At 37.5% G+C, this 26364-nt stretch overlaps 1 protein-coding gene across 1 annotated transcript in view; it reads right to left on the bottom strand.

Moving 5' to 3' along the window:
- Nucleotides 1-594: 594 nt before the first annotated feature.
- ADCY7 (adenylate cyclase 7) overlaps nucleotides 595-26364 on the bottom strand; it is a 45982-nt gene continuing 20212 nt past the window's right edge. The window contains exons 8-27 of the mRNA XM_062586542.1: nucleotides 26200-26327; nucleotides 25027-25185; nucleotides 21325-21457; nucleotides 19492-19677; nucleotides 18525-18568; nucleotides 16458-16538; nucleotides 15362-15434; nucleotides 14494-14591; nucleotides 13662-13746; nucleotides 12452-12589; nucleotides 11148-11210; nucleotides 10289-10327; nucleotides 8713-8876; nucleotides 7387-7468; nucleotides 6650-6805; nucleotides 5782-5928; nucleotides 5275-5382; nucleotides 4347-4461; nucleotides 3590-3714; nucleotides 595-3477 (exon numbers count right to left, since the gene is read on the bottom strand). Coding sequence (XP_062442526.1) covers nucleotides 3331-3477; nucleotides 3590-3714; nucleotides 4347-4461; nucleotides 5275-5382; nucleotides 5782-5928; nucleotides 6650-6805; nucleotides 7387-7468; nucleotides 8713-8876; nucleotides 10289-10327; nucleotides 11148-11210; nucleotides 12452-12589; nucleotides 13662-13746; nucleotides 14494-14591; nucleotides 15362-15434; nucleotides 16458-16538; nucleotides 18525-18568; nucleotides 19492-19677; nucleotides 21325-21457; nucleotides 25027-25185; nucleotides 26200-26327 — 2271 coding nt within the window. The 3' untranslated portion in view covers nucleotides 595-3330. The remainder of the gene's footprint in view (nucleotides 3478-3589; nucleotides 3715-4346; nucleotides 4462-5274; nucleotides 5383-5781; nucleotides 5929-6649; nucleotides 6806-7386; nucleotides 7469-8712; nucleotides 8877-10288; nucleotides 10328-11147; nucleotides 11211-12451; nucleotides 12590-13661; nucleotides 13747-14493; nucleotides 14592-15361; nucleotides 15435-16457; nucleotides 16539-18524; nucleotides 18569-19491; nucleotides 19678-21324; nucleotides 21458-25026; nucleotides 25186-26199; nucleotides 26328-26364) is intronic.

Consider the following 26364-nt stretch of genomic DNA (forward strand, 5'->3'; position numbering starts at 1 on the left):
TCTCCCTTCTTGCCTCTTAAAAGGGCTGTGTAAAAGGGTTTATTTAATTCTGTTTATAAACTTTGGTAATTTTTATTAAAAAAAAATTCATTCTGAAAAGACTGAATGCTCAGCCTGAACTTTTCCCCAATAGTTTCAATTGTCCTAGATTTTTTTTTTTTAATAAAATAGTTATTAGAAATTTTCCAAGAAGTCTTGCTAAGGGCAGCTTATTACTTTGAAATTCACCAGGGAAAGAATTCTGCCATAAATATTTAAGTCATTTTCATAGTACCTGAGAAGACAAGATACAAAGCACTGCCAGCCAAATTATTACTAGCTCAGTCTGTGGCATTTCATTTCCAATCACTTACCTTTGGAATAGCACAGTAGAAGGCCAAAGTAAAAGATGACTCAATTATATTACGGAAAACCAATTGCTGAAACTATTTTTTTTTTTTAGCTTTTGAACATAAGTGTATCATTTTACATATTTTCCATTAAGTGAATTCTCAAAATAATAAAGTTTACTTTGCAAATAAAACAATCTTACTAACTCTAAAAAGGAATTCATGGGAATCTCTCAAACACTTCAATAACTGCAAAACAAACAAATTGCATAAAGTTTTTTATTTAATGGTAAAACAAGTTTGTTCTTTAAAATAGATTGCTAATTCAAGATGTTACTAGCTCTTCAAATTAAATACAGTGCCACTTTTTAGTTCAGGAAAACAGTGATGCTATGAAGAGGATTTTCTAAACAAGATTATTTCTTCAATCTTAATTTTCACAGTTCTCTTGAGAAAGGACTGCTAAAAATTATTTAAATAGTTACCTCTTACACTAAACTGCTATGGTTGAATATAGCTCTCCTATTATGCAATTCCAGTTCTGACAGGAAATTAAAAAGTCATCCTCGGCTATTACCCATTTTCCCTTGGTCTTCCTGACTTTACAAAGATTTTCTAGCCTTTCTCTGAGTATGCCTTACACAATACAATAAAACTTAGTGAGCAGCATAAGTGGATAATGTCCTTTTAAAATTGCAATGAAAAACTACATCATCCAGTTCAAAAGCTTACAGCTCTTTATACCACTTCTATAAATGAGGTTAAATTATGCCCAAGCAAGTTACTAGCCTGACAGGCAATATAATGTAAACAAAAGCATTTCAAAATGCTGTTATGTACACTTAATTTTCTTTCACAGATAACTTACATCTACATTCTACTAGTACTGTGAACAGAAACACTTCAGAGCCAGCTCTATCCATATGCATAATGCACTTTTCAGAATATATTAATGAGGCCCATAGTCACTTTACCTAACAAACAATGTCAAAGACTGCTGAACGGACCATGCATGGTCCTTACAAAACAATAAATAAATATCTCAGAACAAATGCCTGATGAGCACCTGTTACTACAAACATCTAATATACAAGAGTAGCAGAAGCTGTTGGAAAGTTTACTTAACTACAACACTGACCTGATACTGACAAGACACCAAATACGAAACTTCCTTCTTCAACAGAACCTGTGCATGAACCAGACAACTTCAAACTAAGGTTTTCTACCATGATACCTGCTGTTGAAGGCTGTTGCAAACACAGTTTTGACCTACCAAATTGGCAAAGGCTATAATCCTTTGTCACAGTTAGACAATATTTAGATTTGTTCCTGTGTTGAAACATAGTCACTTTTGTCTTCTAAAGAAATTACACAGTAATTAGAAAGCTGCAGTGATGCATACAACTGTTAAACACTTTTCCAGCATGGTTTAGTACTAAACCCCAAAATATTAGTAAATGCTGCTTTGTAGAAAAGTAAGGCTTAGCAAAACAGACGCAGAACTCGTATTACAGCTCACGGTGCTGTTTAGTCATATTCCACGTTGTATGTAAGGGGGAAAAAAAATCATTCCTTAATAGGTATATTTGGGCACAAGATGTTACCCTTACAGGACACTATCACCTTCACCAGCAGAAAGTAGATCAAGTGCAGTAAGTAGAAAATTGCTTATTTAGAAATCAGCAAAAGCCCAGTTACACTAAAAAAAAAAACAAACAAAAAAAAAAAAACACTCCCTACCCTTTACACATTATCTTTACAGTAAGTCAATTTCTGTGATCTCTTACTAATGCTTTGAAGCATCCTTTCAGTATTGAGGCACTGCTAAAACATTCCCATTATGCATGTTTGTCCACACATCCTTTTGTAATCTTCAAAACTGTTTTTTCATAAACTGTATTGCCTTTAAAAGGTATACAGCCAGTGGCTAGTCAAATTGAAGAAACAAAAACAGGAAAAAAAGCCACCTCTTAGGCATTTCTGTATATACAGTATCTGCAACTATTTCTAATACTATCTTACTAGTTCTGCAGTTTCAGAACAATTCAGAACAGATTTTCTTCTTCCATAAATGCCTTTAAGAACGCAGTCAGTTTGCAGAATTCCCATTGGGACGTCAGTGATACAAGCTGTTATCAGAGCCTGTCTAGCCAAGCAGCCAGAGTAAACTGCAAGTGCCCAGTGCACCTCAAGATTAGATACATGTTTTGACAATTAAAGCCAGAACTTTAAAGACCACTTTCCTATGCAACTGTACAAAATCTGCATGCGGCTGCTAAATACAGAAGTACAAAGGAGAATATGTATTACTGTGTAAATACTTTGAACTAGATGAAAGTTATTTCTGAACAACTGCTAGTCAGGAATACATTTGTGGAATACCAGGTACTGCTATGAAGGAGGCTAAACTAATGAAAAAGTGATCCAATACTGTGCAATTATTTTTGCCAGCGAAACTTAGCACAATTATCATACAGTATATTTGAATTCACTTGCATTTCTCTTTCCATTATTGAGCAATCTTCTGCCATGAAATCTGTTCAGCATTAAGAAACAAGAAGTGCAGCGCCCAGAGTATCCTCTCTCATGTCTGCGACAAATACAATACTGTTAGCAGATGTGACAAAGAATGAAGTAGTGGAATGTTTTAACATGGTTATTAATTCTGCAGCACATCCACATAGATTGTTACTGGAGCTGCTGGACTCCCACAGTGCAGGTAAGGAAAGGAACCTAACTGAAAATGCTTCAAGACAATTCCAGGTAAATCCTCAAATTCTTTCAGGAAAAGGCAGTCCTTTTCAGAAAGTGGTTGTGTGCCTTCTAGGAAATTTTCAGAACTTCTTTCAGAAAAAATCTTTCTCCTATTTTGAGCTGTAGATGAAGTATGAATAGCGTATCTATGCGTTTAGAATAATCTCCTTCACATAAGGAGGAAAATTCTAAGTCTTCACAGAAGGGAGGCAGTTCTAAGTCTACTTTGAATAACTTTGTCGTAGCCTCAGTTCAGTCCGATGCCTTGGAATTTGGCTGTCTCAGTGCACACAAAGTAAGTCCTGAGTTCTCCTTTGCCTTTGACATCAATGAGTCCCCTGCATTCACATGAATATCCCAATTCCTGTAGTATTTTACTTGTTTCTTCTGTGACCTTTGGGTGAAAAGAATTTGAAACTCTTGTGAGATTCTATTATTCAATTAAAAAAAAAATCTGTAGCCAATTAGAAAAAAAATCGTAGACATTCCAAGGCTCTTACGTTTACCTGGATTTTCCCAAGCTCCCCTGTACTCTCCATTCTGCTAGCAACATTTACAGTGTTGCCCCAAATATCATATTGAGGTTTCCGAGCACCAATCACACCAGCAATCACTGGGCCATGATTTATTCCTGTATAAATAAAAGCAGGTATCATTACTAAAGTACAAAGTTATATGATATCTAGCTTCATTATTAGCCATAAATCATGAGCTTCAGGAAAAAAAAAAAAAAACCTGCAACACTCTTCTAGCAGTCAGTACTACCATCATTCTATAAATAATAGTACTGAGGCACAGGAGATGACACAACTCATTCATTGTAGAATAGGAAGTCCAAGACCTAGGGCAGAATCTATGACAATGCAAAATTCTTCCTTTTCTACTTTTAATATATAGAAATATACGTTTGTATAGTTACAATACTGTCTTCAGCCAACAGTTAATAGCAAGGTTCCTCCCTCTTCATCCATAACTGTAGTTTTCTCCAAATTCATCCAGCTGGAGTGTTGCTTTTCCTTTTTCCAGTGATTTCTAATCACTAATACTGAAGCCCATTCCTCAAAAAGCCTGGCATTCTTAAAAAGCTTGACTACACAATACTACCTTGAGCTATTCAGCAATTCATAATGATCCAAATACAGTGTTCAGTGTTAGGAAGGGCTCCATAGTGCTCAGCAATTTAGTTAATCTACTTAAACCATCCAACTCATTTTGAATTTTTAGAGAACTGTAGAGTTCACATTCTTCACAAACCGAACTTACCAATACGTAAGCGGAAATTGTTAAAGGAATGTCGGTTGATGCCATCCAGTTTACTCATCAAGGCAATTCCATATTCCACCATAATCCCAATGTGAGCATGCTGTCTCTCCTTATCCTAAGCATATCGTAACACATATTAACGATTGAACACCACCACAGAAGGTTGTGTCAAGCTACTATTGCATAGTGTTTTCCAGACTAATACTACTAATGACTATGTATAGTCATTATATAGTCTAAGTGTATGTTTAAGGATGAGGTCACACAACAGAATTGCACTGTTCAATGAACACTACCATGGATTTACAAAAATACTAAATTCAGTGGAAATGACTAGAAGGCAAGCATGGTATTTAACCTTTATAATCATAAATCTGTGCCTCTCCTTTTGGACTCGATTTATATGCTTTGTATATACAAAACCTGCACGTATCCTAATGCTGACAACAATCCTGCTACAGTGAAAGTAAGCCTGAGCAGAGAAACTGATTTTAATTCTTCTGGGTTATAAAATATTTCAAGTTTAGAGCTAACATGTGGCGCTTTAGAATTCTCTTTTTGTGCCAGTTGTCAGGTATCACAAACAGCTTACTGTCAAATTCTGAGACAGCCTTTTCTTTGGCAGACATTCTTTGCCTGCCTTAGTATTAGAGCTATTCTGTTTTGCATCTAGAAATGTTAGGCTACTGGAATCAAAGATTAAGGATGTAAAAAGTATGCTGAGGTTACAGGTTTAATGTCTGCTGAGAAAAAAAAAAAAGATAATGCATTCAGTAGGAGACACTACACTCTTTACCATCTTTTTCCACATTTCAGAAAGTCGCTCTTGGTAACTCACAGTCTCTTTTCTATGACATTACATTCAGTTACTGTGAAATGCCCATACACACAGGTAGAATACTGGTGGTAGACTTCAGAGAAGACATACCTGGTTACTCTCTTGGCCTGGTGTAACACTGAGACCAGCTGCTGCCATATAAGTGCTTCCAATGGTTTTGATTTTTTCAACACCACTAAATTTAGGTTTTAATAGCAGCTGTTTAAAGGGAAAGAAAGAAGTTGACAAGTTAGTACCACATTTCAGTTTTTAACTAGAAATCTTGTCTACAATGAGCACTAAGCATCTCTAGGAATACTATCATTAATCACATCAAGGTTAGATAAGTAATGAGTATTTGCTCTATCAGCTTAAAGGAGAAATGAAACACATTCTGAAATTCAAGACTTTTTCAAACTATACTACTAATGCATTAGATAATGAAATTATAAACAACTCATCAGTTGGGAATATATTTTACTTCCAGGGCTGAGCTCAGAGTATTAGTTCAGCCTGACACCTTTTCTCCCCACCCCCTCAATGCTCACAGATCTAGCAAAACCTTTTATTTTGTAGTAAATACATAATCCAGTCCATTTTTGCCAAAAAACCAATTACCTCATCAAAATCAGCAATGATTTCATTTAAGAGCCGCAAGCATTCCAGGCCTTCTTTATTGACATCACATTCAGTATAAAATACCTTAAAATCTGGTACTGATGCAAACATGACACAGACACAATCGTAAGATTGATGATACCAGTCCTACAGGAAAATGATGTATTGACAGATCGTCAGCAGTTACCCTCCACCATAGCCACTGAAAACTATCATTTGCTATAACTAATTAAATTATACTTTTTTTTATGAAGTTATCCTATACCTCACTGTAAAGTAATAAAGTTTTATATATATATATATATATATATATATATATATATATATATATTAATCAGAAGTATTAACAAAGGCGATTTGCCTACAGAAAGGCCAAGTTATCTATGTATATCAAAATTCTCATCTATTCTGGACAGAAATTAGCAATACTCATTCTGCTACAGTGCTGGCAGAGTAAGATGGATGTCTTAAAAAGAATCACTATTGATTAACTTTTCCCATGGGGGTTGTAACCAAGAAGATATTATCTGGTCCTTTAACTAACTTCTTTTTAAAAGAAAGCCTATCCGCTCTGGTATAATATGGTCTTTCGAAAGCAGTAAATCCTTCCTAAATAGTTGCAAATTCAAACTCTGTCCCAAAGCTGAACACCTAATTCTTAGAACGGGTTTCAGAGACTGACGATAAAAGCTGACATTTCTTTGGAGGCCATGTGAGTACCAGACTCTTGGATTTGCAAAGTCTTACTATACAAACAAGATGCAGCACGTGTACAGAATATTACAGTCTTCTCTGTGCCTGGTAGCATGATGTCCTGTGTTACAGAAGTCCAATTTACTGTCCTTCATGTAGTAGAGGTGAAACGTACCTCATTTCGTTTTTCACCAATGAAATAGGCAGCGACATGTGCTGGAAGTACATTTTCCAACAGAAGCCTGTTAACATTCTCCATCGTTTCAAACTGTTCGTGTTCTTTTTTAAACTTATTCTTCCACAGACAATCTAGTCGGCAGTAATAGTCAATCTGCAAAAAATCCAAATATGATAAATTAAATCCATACATCATCTCACTGAAAAATATATTACTCAAATTATTCAAAATTGGAATAATAGGAATAAAGATTTTTCAAGACATTTTGAAACTGAATAGTTACAAAAAAAGTGCTTCAAGAATGAAGGTCAGAACAACGCAAAGCGGTCAGCAGGAATGAATGCCATTCAGGTCATTTCAGGTGTTTTTACAACTACGACATTTTAATAATACGGTGATTATTTGGTATTTGGATATGGTGATCTTGAGTTATTGCCTGGATAGAGGATGAAAAATAGCGTATAAATACAGGTGGATCCTGCATACAAGTTCTGCTCCCTGTTTCTGGAGTTCCATTAGAAAGTTACCGCATTCTGACTTTTGGAATGCAAACACTACTGAAAAATATGAGAAAGTTCTTGCCATTTCACAGTAAACATTTCTGCATTGTCTACAACTAAGTACAAAAATAAGATAAAAATACACAATTGAAATTAGCAATACTTCTACATTTTGTTTAAATCCACTTGCAAGCAAGTAAAAATGAGCTAACCTATTGCTTTTTAAATACGTACCTGTTTTGCAAGTAGAATTAGGGTTATGTAAAACAGAACCAGATATAAATTAGTCATTATTCTCGGCTCTTTCATAAAAAACCTGGAAACAAAAAAGCAATACCAAATTACTTGAATCCTTCAAAAAAACCCCACATCACGAAGGGGCAGAGCAGGGAGGGGGTGCCTTCGTTCGGGAATACCACCGCTGGCACTGTCTATTTGTGCCAGGGCTGCCTGCTGAAGGGTCCTGTCCTGGCCATGAGAAGGGATTATCACTCAGCTCAATACATGAACTGCATTTAACATACGGACAAAACGCACCCTGAAACCTTGTTAAGTAGCTATTGTAGTGAGGTGTTCGAGCAAACGTGGAGCCACCTTAGTTGCCGTTGCACTAAGGTGCAACTTTCTGCCCCACACTACCTCCACGGGAACAGAGCCAACAAAACTTTGAACTAGAAAAAATTTTAATTGTAAAAGGGTAGAAGATTAAGAAAAATCTTAATTGATAAAACCAGTCATTAAATCACACCTGCATATAAAATCATACACCTTCATATTAAAAAAGAAAACTGAGAGGCTATTCATATTTCATATCAGCCTCTCTTACTACATCTCTTCATTTTCACTAAATAGAAACTAAATTGCTCATGACGTGAATAGCCTGGGATTAAGAGGCCAAATTAAGAGCTAATCTGATTTTTTTTAAATTCATACTTAGCTCACAGTTAGCCTCTGCAAAATAAGTTTATCGAAATCTTCATCCATAAGAATATGCTGAAAATTTGAAAAACAGACTTGCAAGTGAACAGTATAGTTCTTCCACATAGGATTTATAAAAAAGTTTTTTACAGTTATTGAACTTCAATTAGATCAGAGAACTTACTGTTACTTTTCAAAGTACGTGTAGTTAGTGAAGTAAGTAAATGAGTTAAACAGAATATTGACTAGCAATGTCTGGCAAGCACAGCTTCAGCAGACCTATAACAAGCAGACCTTTACTCCATAGTTTAAGGGAAGATCAATGCTATTAAAAGATTGACATTTTTTCCCCTCTCCTTTTTACAGTCTTCAATGTAAGCTAAGCTTCCAGGTATCTCAGAAGCCATTATCTCATTTCATGGCAACTTTTTTTTTTTTTTTAATTAACTTTTTTTTTCTAAAAATATTTTCTTAACATGATATGGTCTAGTAAGATTTCTGTGTCATTATTTTTATAAAAAGCTTTGTAATGCTTTCTGACTTCTGTGATTTTTCCCATTTCAAAAATCCCAAAATGTACAAAAATCCTACACTTCCTTTAGTGGAACATTATTGTCTATTATAAGAAACTTTGCACTGTACCTGGTATCATTCACAGAGATGCTCATGTGTCTATGCTGAAGGGTATTAAAAATGATGAGGTAAACAGTCACAGCAATGGACAGGAGAAGAACTTTGAGTTCGAAGCTTATTTGGAGGAATACGGAGCAAGCAATGAATGCTAATATGCAGCAGTAAGTATAATACTGTAAAAGAACATTTTAAAGAGCAGTTGCATAATTCAGGCTTTACATACAAGACACTTTCAAACAGTAGCAAATGCTTTTGCTTCATGGCATCATCAAACATAAGAAATTAAAATCATTTACTTATGCAATTAAACCTTTATTAATTGTACTAAGAAGGATTTAATGGCTTCTTTTAGTTTACTGGGTTTTTTTAATTGTTAAAGAGAAGAAAAAGGGAGGATTTAAACAAAAAAAAAAAGCAGGTGCAAACACAAGCAATGCCAGGTAAAAATGAGAGAATGCTGAGAAGGGGACTTATCTTCTGAAGATTGATAATTTAAACAGCTATTTATTTAAAGTTAAAGACTAACTTAAAGCAGCTTCATAGCCCAGTGACTAGGCTGTGAGCCAGGAACTCCAGAATTCCAGTCCCGTATTCGACAGTGCTGCCTGTACAACCTTAGGCAGACAGGACATTCCCATCCACCCCACCAATAGCATGGAAGGGGCAAAAGGACAGAGTTTGCTCTCCCACCTGAGGCACACCTTCCTTACACTGTTAAGAACTTTGATGCTATTAAGCATTATCAAGCAGGGTCATTATCTAATGAAATTAATAAAGTTTCCTAGACAAATCACATTTCAGGCCTGGTGGTTAAGGTCAGCATTCAGCTGACAGCATCAAAACGCAGTTGCTAGAGTGCACTGTGCAGGCAGGACTGCTCTGCTCTCTACAGCCGCAGCAACACGGATAAGGGGCAAAGGTAGCGCATTTGAGTCCACGATTTCCTCAGCTTCTGCCCCTCAAGTGCATAGTTCTCTTCACGCTTCAAACTATCATACTTTTTGGCCCATAACAGTATGGACAGGCATACTACAGAGCTCTGGAAGATTCTTAGATACTGCTAAAATCTCTGCTAAAATCAATGAAACTAGAGAAATTTATAGGGTAACTGGGAATCAGAGCATATAATATAATGAATTGTACCCACTCTGTCATCTACTCAAAGGGTAGGAAACACTCTCCTTTTCAATTAAATCCCTGAAATAGAACAGTTACATGGAGAACACTGGAACAAGTCCACGTGCCATTTAAGCCCTTTCACTCTATCAGGGTACTTCACCAGGACGCCTGTGAGTATCAACAGAACAGTTCTCATCTCTCAAACATGACTATATCATCATCCTGTTCTACTGATCTTTCTCTAAGTTCTAGATCAACTTTTATGTCTGAAATTTCCAAAAGAGTGAGGTGCAAAGCCGTACTTTATTTATCACAGCAACAGCAATTGGAACACTTCAATATCATGAAGAATTTCTATGCTGTCAAATACTTAAAAGCAGATAAAGAATCTGCCAGGCATCAATACTATGCACAGTATTCCAAGACCTGGGTTTTAACTTTGGAGGTGTATGTATTTACTACTTACAGTTTCCTCGACGCAGTGTTCAGTTATATTTCCAAAAGGCTGATTTACAGACATGCAAGAACAGAAAATCACCAGGTGAGTAAAACACACGTTATGTACGTGCAACTTATCATTTGTCATATGGCCTTGAATGACAAGGTCCTCGCATAACCTACTGCACGTTGTTCAAAAACATATCCATAACTGACAGCTGGGCACCAGGGGACACAGGAGCAGCCCAAACATTTGGATGGTCTCAAAACGGAACACCACTTTGAAATTAAAGAGTTAAAAACTAAACTCAGAAATAATCCTTTTGTATGTCAACAGTGAGTGATAAATCTACGTTTAAATAGATGCTAAACATTATTTAGAGGATAATTCCTTTTTTCTCTTTTTCCCCCCTTTTTTATTTTTTAATATATAGGTCTGTTTTTTCCTTATGATACCCAGAGAAAAAACACAGGAGTATGACAAAAATTAAGCTCTTACATACTAACATTGTAAGAAAGGATCAGTATTAGAACTGAAGCTGAATTGTTTTGTATTAGAATAATCTCCTCAGAACACTGGATTTTAAAAGATGCTGAGTAACCAAATCAAGTCAAGGCTTCAGCTGCATCCACAAGTAGTCCAAACTTTTGAAAATCCCTAGAAGATACAGAGTAAAACCATGGCTAATGATAGCAAATATTAGCAAAAGTGCCAAAACTTCCTTGTGGCAGGAGTAAATTTTTGCGTTCAATGATTTAAAAATTCTGTCTTTATAAAAAGATAGATATAAAGGGTGTAAAGACATCAAAATGCTGCCATCACTCAGTATTACACACACCATCCAAGATGAAATCATTCTTGGAAATGAAGACACTACTCTACTCACAGAGGTGGTGGCATACAGGTCATTCGATCCCGTAGAGTTTGCAGGCTTGTTTCCTTCAGTAGTCTATTTTGTTAGCAAGAAAAAAAAAATAGAAACATATAAGCTGGTTAGCATGTAGTAATTTACTTTAAGTTTGTTCTCCATATATCGTACAATGAGTCCTGATCTGGTCACCCTTTCAGTGCTACTGCAATACAGATGTTAAAACATAATTAAGTCCCATATAGCTTTATTATACATACACGCACATGCAACATACAAGAAAAAGTGAAAAATCACTGTGTTCTTTCTTATTTTTTAATTCAGAGGTGAAGTTAACACTATGGCCAAGCTAATCTAACAGCTATTTGGCACAAACGTGTGGTTCTACTATCTCTCCTCAGCTCACAGCTGCTGCTCCCATTCTTCCTCTTGGACTGGCTCTGGCAGTGTACACATGATACCACTGTGAGTCAGTTCAAAGAGCCAAGAAAGCAGAAAAACAGCCCTACAAAAGAATCAATAGTTGTCTGCAGCATAGCTTTCGGAATAAACTTCCCCTGGAATCAGTAGAGCCAGCATGTGGGATAAGATGAGCGTCTCTTTTAGCAGCAGGTAGCCATCAGACAGGTTTAACTGATGGCATGAAATCTCACATAAACTTATTTTAAAAAATTAAAGCAAAAAGAGTTGCCTTGAGCATGCGGAGAGCTCTCCAGAGAGTTCTCTTTTTCAAATGTAGGGACCTACATGCAACACAATACGCAGACTGAAGTTCAATATTAGACTGAGTTTGTGTCTTAGTGAGAAATGGGTCACAATGCCAAGCCTGCAGGATCAAGAGTTGAGTTAACCCTACGCAGTCTAGCAATAATTATACCACAACGGTTTCATTTTCAAATAGGGATACAAGCTTTTCTCCTTCCTCCCCTACTATTATTAGCTAGTGCAGCAAGTAGCACAGTATATTTGATAAAACTTATATCCACTGGAACCAATCATTCAATCCTATAGAAAAAAACTGGAAGACCATCTTAGTGCTAATAGTTATAACCAACAGTAATTAAAAATGCCATCTTGAAATGAAGAGTAGGTGATGTAAAATAGAACTGAAACCTATCATATGAATTTTTATTTTATAAACTGTGAATTTTTCCTTAGAATTCTTGTGTGTGATGTGCATTATCCTCGTGTAAATCAGGTCAGGTGGGAATCAGATATTAAAAAAGCAGCAAAAAGCAGAGTGCTTGATAAAAAGAATACAGTAAGTTGCTCCAACTATGGATGTTACAAGTGCACAGAATGAAGATAATACGATTACTTACCAAATTAAAAATAGCTATAATCAGCAAGGCACCTATGGTGATGATTGCTAAAGGGAGCCTAAGCAAAGGCATTGTTTCCACCTTTTCTGAGATAGCACCAAGATGGTGCAAGAAAGGCCATTGTTCTGAGCAGCACTTCTGTGAAAAAATTTATGAAAGTCTGTGTTATCCTTGCTATTGAAATATGTAGGAAGAAATATTCGTACATATAAAAATATTTTGTCCACTGTACAAGAGAGAGTCAAGACACTTTGTGCCGTGAAGATTCAGAGTGCAACGAATACAAGTGGGGTATTTTTTGTCTCTACATGGCTTGAACCTGGCTCTGCAAGAGAAAGACCTTTCAGTAGCAGTTTTCCTGGGAGACCATCTCTGCTGTGCAATAAGGTGATGGTAGAACCTTCTCAACAGAATTTCAGAATTCACTCTCACCCATGTTCTATCATAACATAGATCTGATGAGCCTTAGGACGTCTCCTTTCCCCCTCCCCTCCCCTGCTCTCAGCTGTTTCTTGGACTGAAGACTTTTTTTATTTTACACAGTTAAACTCTTCTTCACTGTAGACTGTCTATTTATTTATATTTAAACACCAATTGCATACATTTAATAATGCAAAGGAAAAGAAATCCAAATGCAAAATGTCCTAATTGATGTAATGGTGCATTTGGAATTCTAACAGCTATGGAATTGCTGCCAATAAATAATTCACATATTTGTAATTTCCATAGGGCTTTATGAATGATTATAAAAACTAATGCTGCAATCATACTTCTTTTGATTATAATATTGGCTCCATTATACAAAATCACAGGATTTACAACTAAAATTGTTTTTAAGGACAAACATTTAAAAATTCTGAGAAATTTGGCTAAAAAAATGTATATCCACAAAAGCACATGCTAATACCTTCTTCTCCCTTCCTACCCTCTATTCTGGAACGCAAGTAATTCTTACTGTAATTCTTATGTTACTTGTAACATCTTACTTAAGTATTTTCAAACACGTCTATCTGAAATTCAGCATCTAAATCTCTATTTTGGGCAATGAAATGTTCTGGTAACCTGAGGCTCTAAGCTCCTCTACCTCCCCTTAATCTTAATAGCTTTATTTATCATTCTGAAAATATACACTTAGTTGCCAAACTGCACCCATTCACTTTTGAGAACAGGAAATTTTTTTTAAAAAAAAAAAAAAAAAAACAAAACTTACCATCCATTTCTCAGCAAAACACACAAACAAAATAAGTGTAATTACGACTGCGACAACACCAAAGGAAATCCCCAGTTTTGCAGTTCTAAACAGAACAGAGCAGCATTAAACAAAACAGTGTTAAATGAAAATGCATCTCAGACCACACTTCATTAACCTAATACTTGCTGAGAGCATTTCTCCAAAATTAAACAGAATTGTTCTTATAGCATTGTACAAGCACAACATTACAGACACTATTTTTGTTCTGTTGCACAAACACAACTCTAAGAATATTCCATCCCCGTGGTGACTGCCTGCACTATTACCCCATGGGTGAACCATGTGGAAATTGCACTCCAGCAGATAGGAAAAACAAATATGCCATAAACTTCAGGAAGATCAAACAGCTGCTTTCTCAGAGGTATGAGAAGCTGCTGCAAGTTCCTTCAGTGCATCTCTGCAGAATGAGATGATACCGCGATGACTGAGGACATTCTAACCACCTAATCCCACTCTCCTGTTCCTCATTCTCATTCAGTGTGCTTACGCCAATTATTCTTATAAAACAGTATTTCTCACTTAACTGATCCTCCCTGTGGGTGCACCAAGCAGTCACACATGATACTGAGGAAATATTTCTATTTTATTTTCATACTGGTATCTGGGCTCTTAAACCAATAACATGAATACACTATTTCATTTAAGGGTAGACTATAATTAAGAAACATATACTACTTAAGCATAAGTGCTCAAAAACTCCAAAAGACTTAAGAAAAGGTTTCATGCATGAGAGTTAAATCTTATTCACAGCTTAAGTTATAATATAAAATACTAAAACACTGACACTTACTTTGGCATTATAAACATCTGTATCAGAAATATGCAGAGGAACACAAAACTGGCACACGCAAAGTAACTCTTCAGTTTTAGAATAGGAATGGTGCGATACTGAAAAACAGATTAAAATCATTTTAGGATAATTCTGGGGGGGAGTTAATTCTATTTTTTGTGATTACATACATATGCTAATTTACATTGTACCATTAAACCCACATACACAAACTAACAGAGAACAAAAGCAAACAACTATCAAACAAAAATCACGTGAACATTGACTGCCAACAAGAACAGCCCAGTCCAAAGGCTCTATTTCAAGCCCAGAGGGAAATTCGCCACAGAGTAATACGTAAATTAGGACTTAATCAAAATCCTTATAAAAAGAACATATACACAAGTAAATTTGAGATATATGAACCAGTAATTAATTTACTGTGCTGTGACATACTGGACGTAAAGAACAGTGTTATTCAAACAGGAAACGTCCTCTCCCTAACAAATGATGGTGTTACACTTGCAATGAAACAACCACAGAAAGCAAAGGCATTTCATTATGGAGATAGAGATACATTATTTTAAAATGTCTCATTTCTTCTGAAAGAAGTTGTTCATAGTAAGGCTGGCCAAACTCCTACCAACTCCCCTACCGCAAGAATTTAACCGCAGATTAGAGGCGGTCTCCTCCAATCCACAGAGCTGGCGTTATCAAGGGGGACTAACTTAAATGAATCACGAGCTGTTTGCCACCAGCTATCGGAGACCTCTTGGGGTCTGCAGTCATCTCGGGAATCCAGGGCCACAATGGAAATAGAGAGTATTCTTATGCTGCCCTGAAGTGCCGGTCAAAGTCTACTGAAAAGGATTACTTTGCTCTTACCAACCTCTTTTTCAAGTCCGGGTTCTGCAAAAATCAAGGAGAATCCACAGAAGTCATCAGACTTGCCACACCAAGGGCTGCATTCAAAGAGACAGGCAGTTCACAAGATGCACACAACAGACCAACGGAGGACCGAGCGCGAAGCGCTGCCCCGGCGCGCTCCCAGGGCTGCCGCCGCCGCTTTGCACGCTGCCGGCACCTCCGGAAGCGCCTCGTCTCTCACAGCCCAGCAGCTCCTAGCGTGTCCCCTGCTATGTTTCTACTGGAGCTGACGGACAGATCTCAGCTTCCAGAGATGGTAGCATTTGCCGATCACATACAGAACATAACCCAAAGCCTTCTGAGTTTAGTTACATATAACAAAGTATGAAAACAAATGTTAGAGATGGCTACAGCCTCCAAGCCATGCCCCTGAGTAACAGCGGGCACCCATCAGGAATAGCTGCAGCATGGTGCTACCAGCCTTGCTACAGTTTAGATGAAAGAAAGAAAAGTTTTAATCCCAAATTCAGTGTTATATACCTCATGAGGATTTAAACACTGTATTTTAAAATAAAGGAAAGGAGATACACTGCCAACATTAATCTTTTAAATACAAGCACAGTGCCAAGTGCACTGCCTGCAACTAACTGGCCATTTACACTCAGTGAGCCACGCACAAAAGCGATTTCCCCATTACCCTCAGAGAGGGCTGTGGCTTTGCGCCTGGGTCTGCACCCCGCCTCCTGCCAGTCCGGCTAGGGACCTACGGGCCACGCGTGCGAGCTTCCTATCCCTCCTGCACCGTCCACGGCTCCGTATTTTGGGCCGTTGTAACAAAGTGACACCAATCGTCTTGCTGTTTCATACTAACATATCCCACCAAACAGCTATACGAGCCAGCAACTCCTCATTGTGACGATGCAGTAATAATCTCATTATATTCAAATAAAACAGAGAACGAACTACAGTAAGTAAAAAAACGAAAAAAAAAGGACAAAACTAAATCCTGGTAACATTTTATCTTTAAGTAATAAATTTTGCATCTAGACTTAGAAGTGAGACTGTAGATTATTCTTGAAGAAAAGCAAAATCAGAAAGAAGATTAAAACAGTGCATACTTGGTTGAACTGAGGCCCTCAATGGTTGACATCATTTCATCATAAATGTCTTCCTCTATCCTGCCCTTCTGAGATGAGTTCCTAAGAGCAATACAAAGTCCATGTCATAAAGGATATTCAGAAACAAGGAATGGCTCACAGATACGATTCCTGTTTATACGAATCTCTTATATATGTAGCAAATTTTAAGTACAGTGAAATTATTAAACATAATGTTCATCACATTTAAACACAGGTTTTTTGATCAAAGCAGGCATCCTAAAATACATTAAAATCATGACAGGCTATTTCCAAAATCAGAAAAACATTTTAAAATGCTCCTCTTATCAACTGAAGTCAAAAGAATGCCACTACAAACATACATTAAGTATAGCAAAACTCTGACAGAGAAATCAAACAAGCAGTTATGAAGTATAAAGTACACTTTCTAGTGCTGATAATGAAAACATGAAAAAACAAAGATGAAACTATTAATTCCTCAATTTTTCCATCCTGTTTCATAGCTATTTCACTAACTGATGAAAAGACAGGCTTAAGTACTCATAATTCTAGAAAGGTGACAAACTCAGGAATAAAAAGGGAATGGTATTTAAGCCATTTTGGCAACAAATGAGCACAACCAGCTACAAGTAAAGTTAGGCTCAAAATTAGAGTAAGAGATTCTGGATAACCTGTGAAGGGGAGGTATGGGGGTTACTAAGAGTTAAACAATATAATAAAGAGTACAGGCTGGTTAAGTAGCAGAAAACCCGACAGGCTAATGCTGATTTTTCTAAGGCATCACTCCAGGGACGGGGGGGAAATGTCCAGGATGACAGAACAACAGAAATGCCTTCTGCTGCAGGAAGCCTGAGAAAGACTTACAGAGCTAAATATCTACGAGTCCCATATTTTTAGGCTGTTTCCTAAACCAAAGCAGCTGCCAAGCTCCATCAGAGTGTATCTAGGGGAAGATTAGCAATTCCTTTGGCTTCACTGTCTGAATCGCTTCAGGCGGGGAGCGGAGAGAGCAGATGCTGCAGCGGAGCCCGCGCGGCCCCGGCTCTTACCCTGACGCGCTGCGGACGGTGAGGCGTTACCATCCAAGGAGGTCCCTTTCGTTTCATGTCCCTTGTTTAAGGGATCACAGGTGAGGAGGCACATAAGCTGCTCCTCTAAATCCATCTTTACTAGGAGGCAGATGCATTTCATGCAATATTTCTGGCAGATTGGCAGCAAACAGGTCAACCATTCAGAACAAAACCCTTTTGAAGAAAGCCTTTCTTCATGATGAGTTGTCTTTGATATTTATTTTATTTACTAAAGAAATTGTAAAGATCAAACTCTACTATACCAGAATTTATAACATGACATATTTATGATGAAGTTAGAGATGGGAAGATTATCTAATATGGGTCAAGAATACAAAACTAGTGTTTTTGTGAAGCATTTCCTGCTAAATTCTGCCTTAAAAGATAGTATCTTGTAAGAGATTTTAGGCATGCCTAAGAGTCATTTTAAGAATAAATATAACCTTAAAATGCAAGATTTTACAATTTGTTCTGTTTAGACTGAATTGAAAGCCTGCATAATAGAAAAATGTGCTGAAAATATGTTGCGATTTCCAACAGTCAAGTAACCTTGCAATTCTGGCACAAGCTAGACAGCTGTACCTTATCTTCAGTAAAACTGTCAGAAAACAACAAGAACTTGCTACGATAATAGAAATTAAGGTGCAGAGAAAATAAACGTTGATGATAAACAGTTTTACAATTACATTGTTAGAACTGTTAAAGATAACCATACTTTCCCTCCATCCTGCTAGAGACCATCAAGCAAAACACAACCTAAATGAGTGAGGGGCTAGGAAGACGAAGGGGGCAGGAGAAGCTCCTTTCAGAAACTGCTAACTGTAACAAATGTGAACTGAGAAGCCTTTTAAAAGCCTAAAGATTTAGCCTAGCCTAACCTTTCCACTGTGAGAGTACCAGAGTCATTAATCAACCAAAAGGTCATGTGCTTACAGTACACTGAACTGCAAAAGGAGCACAAGACGACAGGCCAAAAAAATGAAAGTACTGGACAAACCTATCTGAAGTCCTCTGGCGTCCAGTGGAACACAAAGGTATTTCCTAAACCAAACAAGGAATTAAGAATAAGTCAAATACTTAACTCAAATGAAGACTACAATTGAAAATAAAGTACAAGAAGCAGCCAAAACCATTTTTACACCCGGAAGTTCAGTTCACTTTCTCTTGTATACAAAATGGTCATCAGAATCCGTTCCCCCACCCCCAGCAACCTCTTCTGCTTTGACAAGTTGGCATTTTCTGACAAAAAAATTGTTAGTACATAATTGAACAGATTTGACATCCCTCGTTTTCCTCCATGTAGTAAAATAACTAAGATCAGCAGAGACAAATAAACTGGAAACCATTTATAAAAACGCGAATGGAGGGATACTTCATTTTAAAATTTACTACTGTTGTCTGGTCACAGAGGTAAGCACAGCCTTGCTGGGCCTTAGGAGCACACCTGAAAGGAAACATGTCTCCTCCCAGCATTCAGATAGAGCAAACTGAAGGAAAAATGAGTTTAACCATTTACCAACAAAATCCTGGTATAGATGGTGCATCTGGAGGGACTGTTTATTTTCTAAACATTTTAAGTAAGTGCACCTAGAGTGAATGTATCCAGAGGCTCTGATAAATTATTTTTTAGCCAAAAACCCATGTAGTAGGTAGGACATCAGGATGGAAAAATGTTGGGGGGGGGGAGGGAAGGGATAGTTTCAAAGTTTCACTTTGACAGTTTACTAGCAACACGGCACGCTGGATATTAGCAGAGTGTGAATGCTGTAGCTTAAGTTTTGACAGACATAACCATTGCACCAATGCCTTCTTAGTTTTCTACTCTTAACACATACACTATTTATTCATACTTAAATAAAGGCAGAAATTCAACCACAAAAACCATCTCAGGTACCAAGTTTCATACCACAGACCCAAGGAATAGCTTGCAACTGCAAGATGACAACCATTACTCCAAACCTCACCTTTCTTCGCCTTCCCTGTGAAGTTGAGGAGTCACTGCTCACACTTTCTCTGTGGTTCAGGTGGGCAAAGGGCCTGGCTGCTCCCCAGGACTCTAAATACCGCGTCATCCGGACAGATGCTCGCATCTTCAGCCCATCGTTAACTCTTGTTTTAGGGAGATGATTATTTGACACACACTGTTTGGACTAACAAAAAAGAACATTCATTTACAAATAGGAAAATTATACAAACTACATACAAATGAAGCTCTATTAACTGTTTACAGGAATAGTTTTAGGGCTAAACTATCTAACTATTTAGTAGGACTCTAAACACGTATCAGCAATGCATCAACCATCCCTGCTTCCTCTTCCTTTTTATTTTAATTAATCTGAGCTAAAGCAAATCATGACTTAATGAATTTGCTTGAACTGCCTTTACAAGTCTTCGCGTGTAAAGCTGTGCAACTTTCAAGCTTCCTGCTTGATTTATGACAACACAAGAAATCCCAGGCTCTTTTAACACAGTTTCCTTAAAGCCAGCACAACAGCAGGGGCATACAGTTCCTAAATCCTGAGCAAGGGGGTATCAAAACAGTCATTAGCAGAAGGTCTTGCAAATCATGGACTCAATGTTAGATTATATCTGTGTCAGAAGTGAACAGTCAGGCAATACTCATGCAGCAATACCATTGAGAGTCTAAAGGAAGCTAAAACCACCCAAATAAATTCATACATCAATGGGTAGTTATTTTCTAACATTTTACAGGCATCTTTCAGGTGAGCAAAGACCATTTAACAGAGACAGATCATCATTCTAAGAACATATGCAGTTTACATGTAGGGGATTTTGCTGCGTTGAGTACCTTAAGCATGAAAACAGGTAAGATTTTGAAGTTTTGCTGTACAAAAATGGCTCTACATTGTTCCTTCCTATAAAGATCCAGTTTTTCTTCTCTTCTGAAATATCTTACTTGTCAACCAGAAGCCAATACAAAATAGCAATGCTCCAGGTGTCTGCAGTTCTCTAAAGGGGCAACCAACAATTAACAATTTTATATCTTGAAAAGAAGGTGAACCTCACATCTAAAATAGTGAGGAAGGAATTGTCAGATTCTATTTTACACAGAACAGTTTCTCTGAAAGTGGCACACAGTCCAGATGTTCTTTTACGATTTCATCCTTCCACAAGCACACCTTCCACAAGATAAACCACTTAGCAGCATGTACTTGAGCCTTAGTGGTAGCTATCACCAGACTTGTGTCTGTACATTTATACCTACACTACAGATACTGGATTTGCCATTCTGATCCACTTGGTTTGTCAAATTGCAGTAGTTAGTTCCCAACTATTCTACAACCAGAGACTGCATTAATCCCAATGGGATGGCTGTACAACATGGACTAAGAGCTAAAAAAGAAAGTGAATTGTATGTCCTTAGATCCACACATCCCCATGTCTTCTGCTCTAGAAGCTCACTTTTGACCTGTTTTGTATGAGTTGCCCAGTTCAAGTAAATGCATAGGCAAATGTAAATTTGTCTTTGTGTGGACCACATAAGAGGTTTCAGTTTAACATTTGTTGTCTTCAAGCTAATAGACAAACTGAACAGCGGCATGTGCTCTCAGATTCAGACGGCCCAAATTTATGCTAACCAGACAACTCACCTCACGTTTTAATTAAGATTCTGAACTGAAAATAAATGCGTGAGCCACAGATACGTATGTACTTATGTAGGAATGTGTGTGTGTGTGTGTGTGTGTGTGTGTGTGTGTGTGTGTATGTGTGTGTGTGTATATAATACAAAATAAAATACACACATCCACACATACTTTTGAAAACCATTTACATACCCTTGGATCAATCACCAAGTAGGTTTTGATGTTCATGGATTCAAGGTAAGGATCCCTCAGGTGTCCATTCCCTTCTTCTACTTCATAAGCTTTGCCTAGGTGATTTAATGTTGCTTCAGTGATGTGTACACGACTGAGAAGGGAAAAAAGAACAGAAGATCCAAACATGTACAGAAAGGTCAGATTAAGCATTTCATTTACATTTCAATGGCTACTGCTGACATTCTTGTGCTTTTCAGCCATCTTGTGCTTTGGCAGCCAACTCTAAAATCTTGCCAGTATTTAAAATCATATTAGCAACCCATTACTGCAGTTTTTTTGTTATTCATCTTTCATACTAAGTATGCCAAAACCGATTCCTAGAATAACACTAGTATAAAATTAAAGCAAAATATAGCCAAGGAATTAAAATAGGAAAAAATAAAAAAATATGATCAAAGGAGATTTGATGATGGACAAAGAGAAAGATTCACAGGCAGGATGTTTCAGATGAAAAGAGCTGCAGGAAAGCTCACGTACAAAACAGAAACGAGAATATCTAAAGAGAATAATCCAGTGCTAGAAATGCATGAGGAGTGGAGAACAAGGGTGACAGAAAATTCAAAAAAAACAGTTGGAAAGGGATAATTCTGAAAGCCTGTCTTTTCTGACTGAAACAATCAGAGAACAGCGTAACACAGCAACAGCAGCACAACACTTTGAACAGAAGCAGTTGATTTTTTTTGTATCTATGCACACTTTCCCTTGAACATTATCATTTTAGTTAACTAATCTGAATCACATATTTCCATTATGTTTTGAGTAACATATTTCCATACAGTTTCTCAGTAAGATTTGAAATAATTATTCTTTGTTCTTATATTTTACTTTCCAGTTGATTTTCCCCACAGCTTTTCTCATTTTTCATTGGGGAATGGTTTTGGCACAGCCGTGCAAACATTTGGCACCGAGCTGGGGACAGACCATTTCTAGAAGGGAAGCTGTCAGGGTGCAGCATTCCTGCCTAAAGACGGAAAGAAAGGGGATCACTGTCCCTTCTCTATTTCTTTAACCTTCAAAAAGGTTCACATGAAGATAAGCTAGCCAAGATCCAGGGATCACTGGCTGTGGCTTCCTACAAGGCAGAAAAAAAAAAAAATTTTTTTTGCAAGCAAGAAGGTAAGAGAGTTTTGAACTGAGAAGATGCATGTTTATATTTGTCTACTGGCAACTGTCTCAAAAGAGTATTTTTTTGTAATTGTTACCTTGATCAAGCAGTTTTGCAAGCCCAGACAAACCTTCTAGCCCCATTTTGTAACTTGCTCTAAAGCATCCTTTCTGCCCCACAGGGGTTGAGGTATTCTGGGTGCTATATGCATTAACTGAGCCTTAAAACATCATCACCTACCGCAGCAAGTTTTCTGCGTTTCTGCACCAAAAGGCAGGACTTCAGTTTGGCGTCCGCCTTATGGAGCTTCCTCTCCCCACAGCCCCAAATCACACACTACCGCAGTTTAAAGACCTTACTGCAAACTACCACTTTCCATGTGCATTGCTGTGCTGATGACCTGTCAACAGTAACTAACGCTCGCTGGATTCCAGCATCAGCACATAACAGCGGCTGCTACAGCTGCTGCTCATAAAGGCAAGCTTTAACACGCAGGAACACGCTTCGCTAGTGCGGAACAGCTAACGTGCTGCACTGACTCCTGTATTCCAACAGGCCTGAGTAACACGTGCCAGCCTTTCAGGCATATACGTACTGGAGAGAAACGGCCACAAAGGTGCTTTTTTTTTTTTATTTTTGGGGGGGGGGGGAGGGAAGGAAGAGTGTTTAAGTGTTAAGCTTTCCACTCTACCACTGCACTACATTGTTATTAATGCAAATTTTAAGTTGGAAAGAGGAATAGAAAGAATAAGAACATTCAGTCAATGGAAATAAAATATTTAAAAACCCACAGGTTTTCCTGCATCCTTCTGACAGTCTTTGGACTGCCGTCATTCACAGAAGTCCAAACCAGATATACTTCATATTTTAATGGCCAACTCAGCATTTGGAAAACCTCAGGCTATCATCTGGCCAACTCAGCATTTTGGAAAACCTCAGGCTGTTCCCAATGATGGAAACCTTCCCCTAACTTCTGCAGGATCAGGGCTACTGAACACTGAGAACTGGGGGCACCCAAACAGACCCTTCTTCTAGGGGTGACACATATCAGATAGAAGTCTTTCCCCTCTATGAGGCTCCATATTCCAGGAACAGAAGGTTTCCTCTTGCTATAATAAATGTATAGATATAATAAACATTACAGTATAAGGTTTCAGAATCAGCAAACCCATCTAAAATAGCTTTAACCTTTAACAGATAATCAAACGTAAGCACCAAGAACGTAATGGAATAATCAAAGTTTTTAAGATGAAGCAATGATCCTAAAAGTGACTAAGAAAAATGTATTTTCTTGCCACATTCAGTCACAGTGTTTACTTTACCAACAAATGAAACTTTACAACTCCTTGTTCTCGTTTAACCCATGCAGAGTCAACACTACTAAAACACTCAGCATGGACAGTACTGAAACTGTGAAGCATACTCCGATTATTCAAGTATGTTTCAGTCAATGCGAGCAAACAGTTTCATATTCATACCCCCTTACTACTTTGCAGAAATTCATTTTAAAATTAAAGGAACTTACCTAAAAGCTGGCTGAGGCACACAAATAACAAGGAAGCCTAAAATGTCACTATTTTGAATCAGTTTGCAAGATAAACCAGGACTTTAATGCTTAATGCTTTTAAATAGCAAATATACACCCAGATAAATACTATAAAGGTTAGAATTTGCATAAATTACCAAAGCCCTACAAATTATAGTATCATTTGGGAATGGAAAAGGAGAAGTTTTATAAGTATCTTTTTTGGTGTAGACTAAGGAAAAGTTGTGTGTCTTTTTTGGCGTAGACTACCAAAAAAAAAAAGTTTTCTTAGCTGAATTCTGAGTTCTGTTCTGAAAACAGAGAAAAACAGTATGCACTGCTAAACACTGAAAGTACAAAATGCTAGTATTTTTTTTAAAGATGTTGACATTTTGTGTCCTTTTCAACAGGAATCTTCAGAAAGAGCAGGAACATCGGTCCCAAGCCCGTCCCTCCCCCGGCCCGCTGAGCGCCATATGGCGCGTTACGTCACTGCTTTGCTTCCGCTCCTGCGCGTCCTTGCCTCCCTTCCTGCGCACTGACGACAAACGCGACGCAGAGCGAACCCACAGCCACCAGCACCTCAGAGCTCCTGTTGCTTGGACACCCCTCATCAGGCTGCATCTTTTGAATATACAGCTAATATAAAGGAAGCATGACCGATGCAAATATGTAGCCGTGCGGTGGCTACATAAATAGCATTATCTACTCTTTATCTAAACTCACAAATAAAGTATTATCCCTATGCACAACATGAACCAAACAAGTCAACACAATAACGCACTGCTGAACGCATGTAATTTTCTCAAACGAAGGGAGAGTCAAGCAGTCACTCGTCCAAGATTAGAATTTTACAGTTAACCGAGAAAGAAAACGCTGACGTTTTACAGCCGTAGTACGCATTTTTTCCTACGTTCATCATCCCATTTTACGATCTGCGTAATGGCACTGTTACAAATTCCAGTCTCCTGAGCCACGACCAGAAAGCTACGAAGACAGAGTGAATCAGCAGTGACGGCGAGAGCCTTACCCAGGCACTCCTGCAGACTCCATGCGATTAGCCAAGGAAACGTCATGAGACCAGACGTCGTACTGCCACTTCCGGAGGCCGATCACGCCACAGAGCACGTTGCCAGAATGGATGCCAACCCGCATGTTGATGTCCACTCCCGTGGCCTCTCTCACCTGCCTGGGCAAGAGCAAGGGCATCACAGCGTAAGCCAGCTGCCTTACACGAATCACCACCATTCTGTTTTACTCTTACGTTCTCAGTTTTACTGCTTTTGTACTAATCTTCCAAGCGGATTAAAATTTTCATTCTGAAAATAAATCATTTTGAGGGAAACTTTCAAAAACTCTAAGTGCATGTCAAATACTGCTCTCAGTGAAACCAAGCTAAGGTCAGTCAACAGTTCTGAAAATCTCAGAAGTGTGCCATATTTTCCATTTTAAGCTAAAAAATTCAAAAGTGGAGAACTACAACAAAATCCTAAATGTATTTCACATATAAATCAAGTTGCTTCTTGATATTTACATATTAAGCTGTTCCCACAAATAACTTTGTTAAACATTGTTAAATACATGCTCTTTCTACTTGTGTAAAAGATAACTAAGTTTGAAGGCAAAAATCCCATGACAATATTATAAAGACCTAGCTAACATTATTGTTCTTAATATCAACATAACAGTATTGTCTTATTGCATATCAAAGAGTTGGCATTTGCCAATAAAACTCTGTTTTGCTGGAAAGTTTCAGACCAGCTGTAACAAAAATAAATAAATAAATGTCATTGGCATATACTGGTCCGGAATAAGTGATTTAGCTTTCTGCCAAATAATTACTCTAGATTTATGCAGAAAAAAAGATACAGCCTATAACTATTATTTTAAATACTACTATATATAATTTGAGGATTAATACAATATTTAGCTTTATGTACTTACACTAAACTATATATCAGTGAATATAAACATGCCTATCAACTTACACATTTGTTTTTCTCTTCTGTAAGGTCTAGAGGCTTATTATGAATTAATATATACGAATTATACTTAGTGCAAAGACAAGAGACTAAAACTATTATGACCCAATCCATACATAAACTACAGCTAATAAATATATTTTAAACATCCTCTAAGATTGACTTCATTCAATATCCTCATAGCCTCTATACTTTTTAAAGCCTTTTGCTGCTGTACTTACTTTATTGCTTCACACATATCAAGTCCCATTTTAACACAGTTCCTGGCGTGAACAGGTAAGGATACAGGTAGGCCTGAGACACAGTAGTAACAGTCTCCCAGAATTTTTATTCTCATGCATTCATTCTCCTGTGAAATAATGGTAAACATATTCAACAGGAAAAAA

The sequence above is a fragment of the Rhea pennata genome, chromosome 13, assembly GCF_028389875.1.
Source record: "Rhea pennata isolate bPtePen1 chromosome 13, bPtePen1.pri, whole genome shotgun sequence".
Lineage (NCBI taxonomy): Eukaryota > Metazoa > Chordata > Aves > Rheiformes > Rheidae > Rhea > Rhea pennata.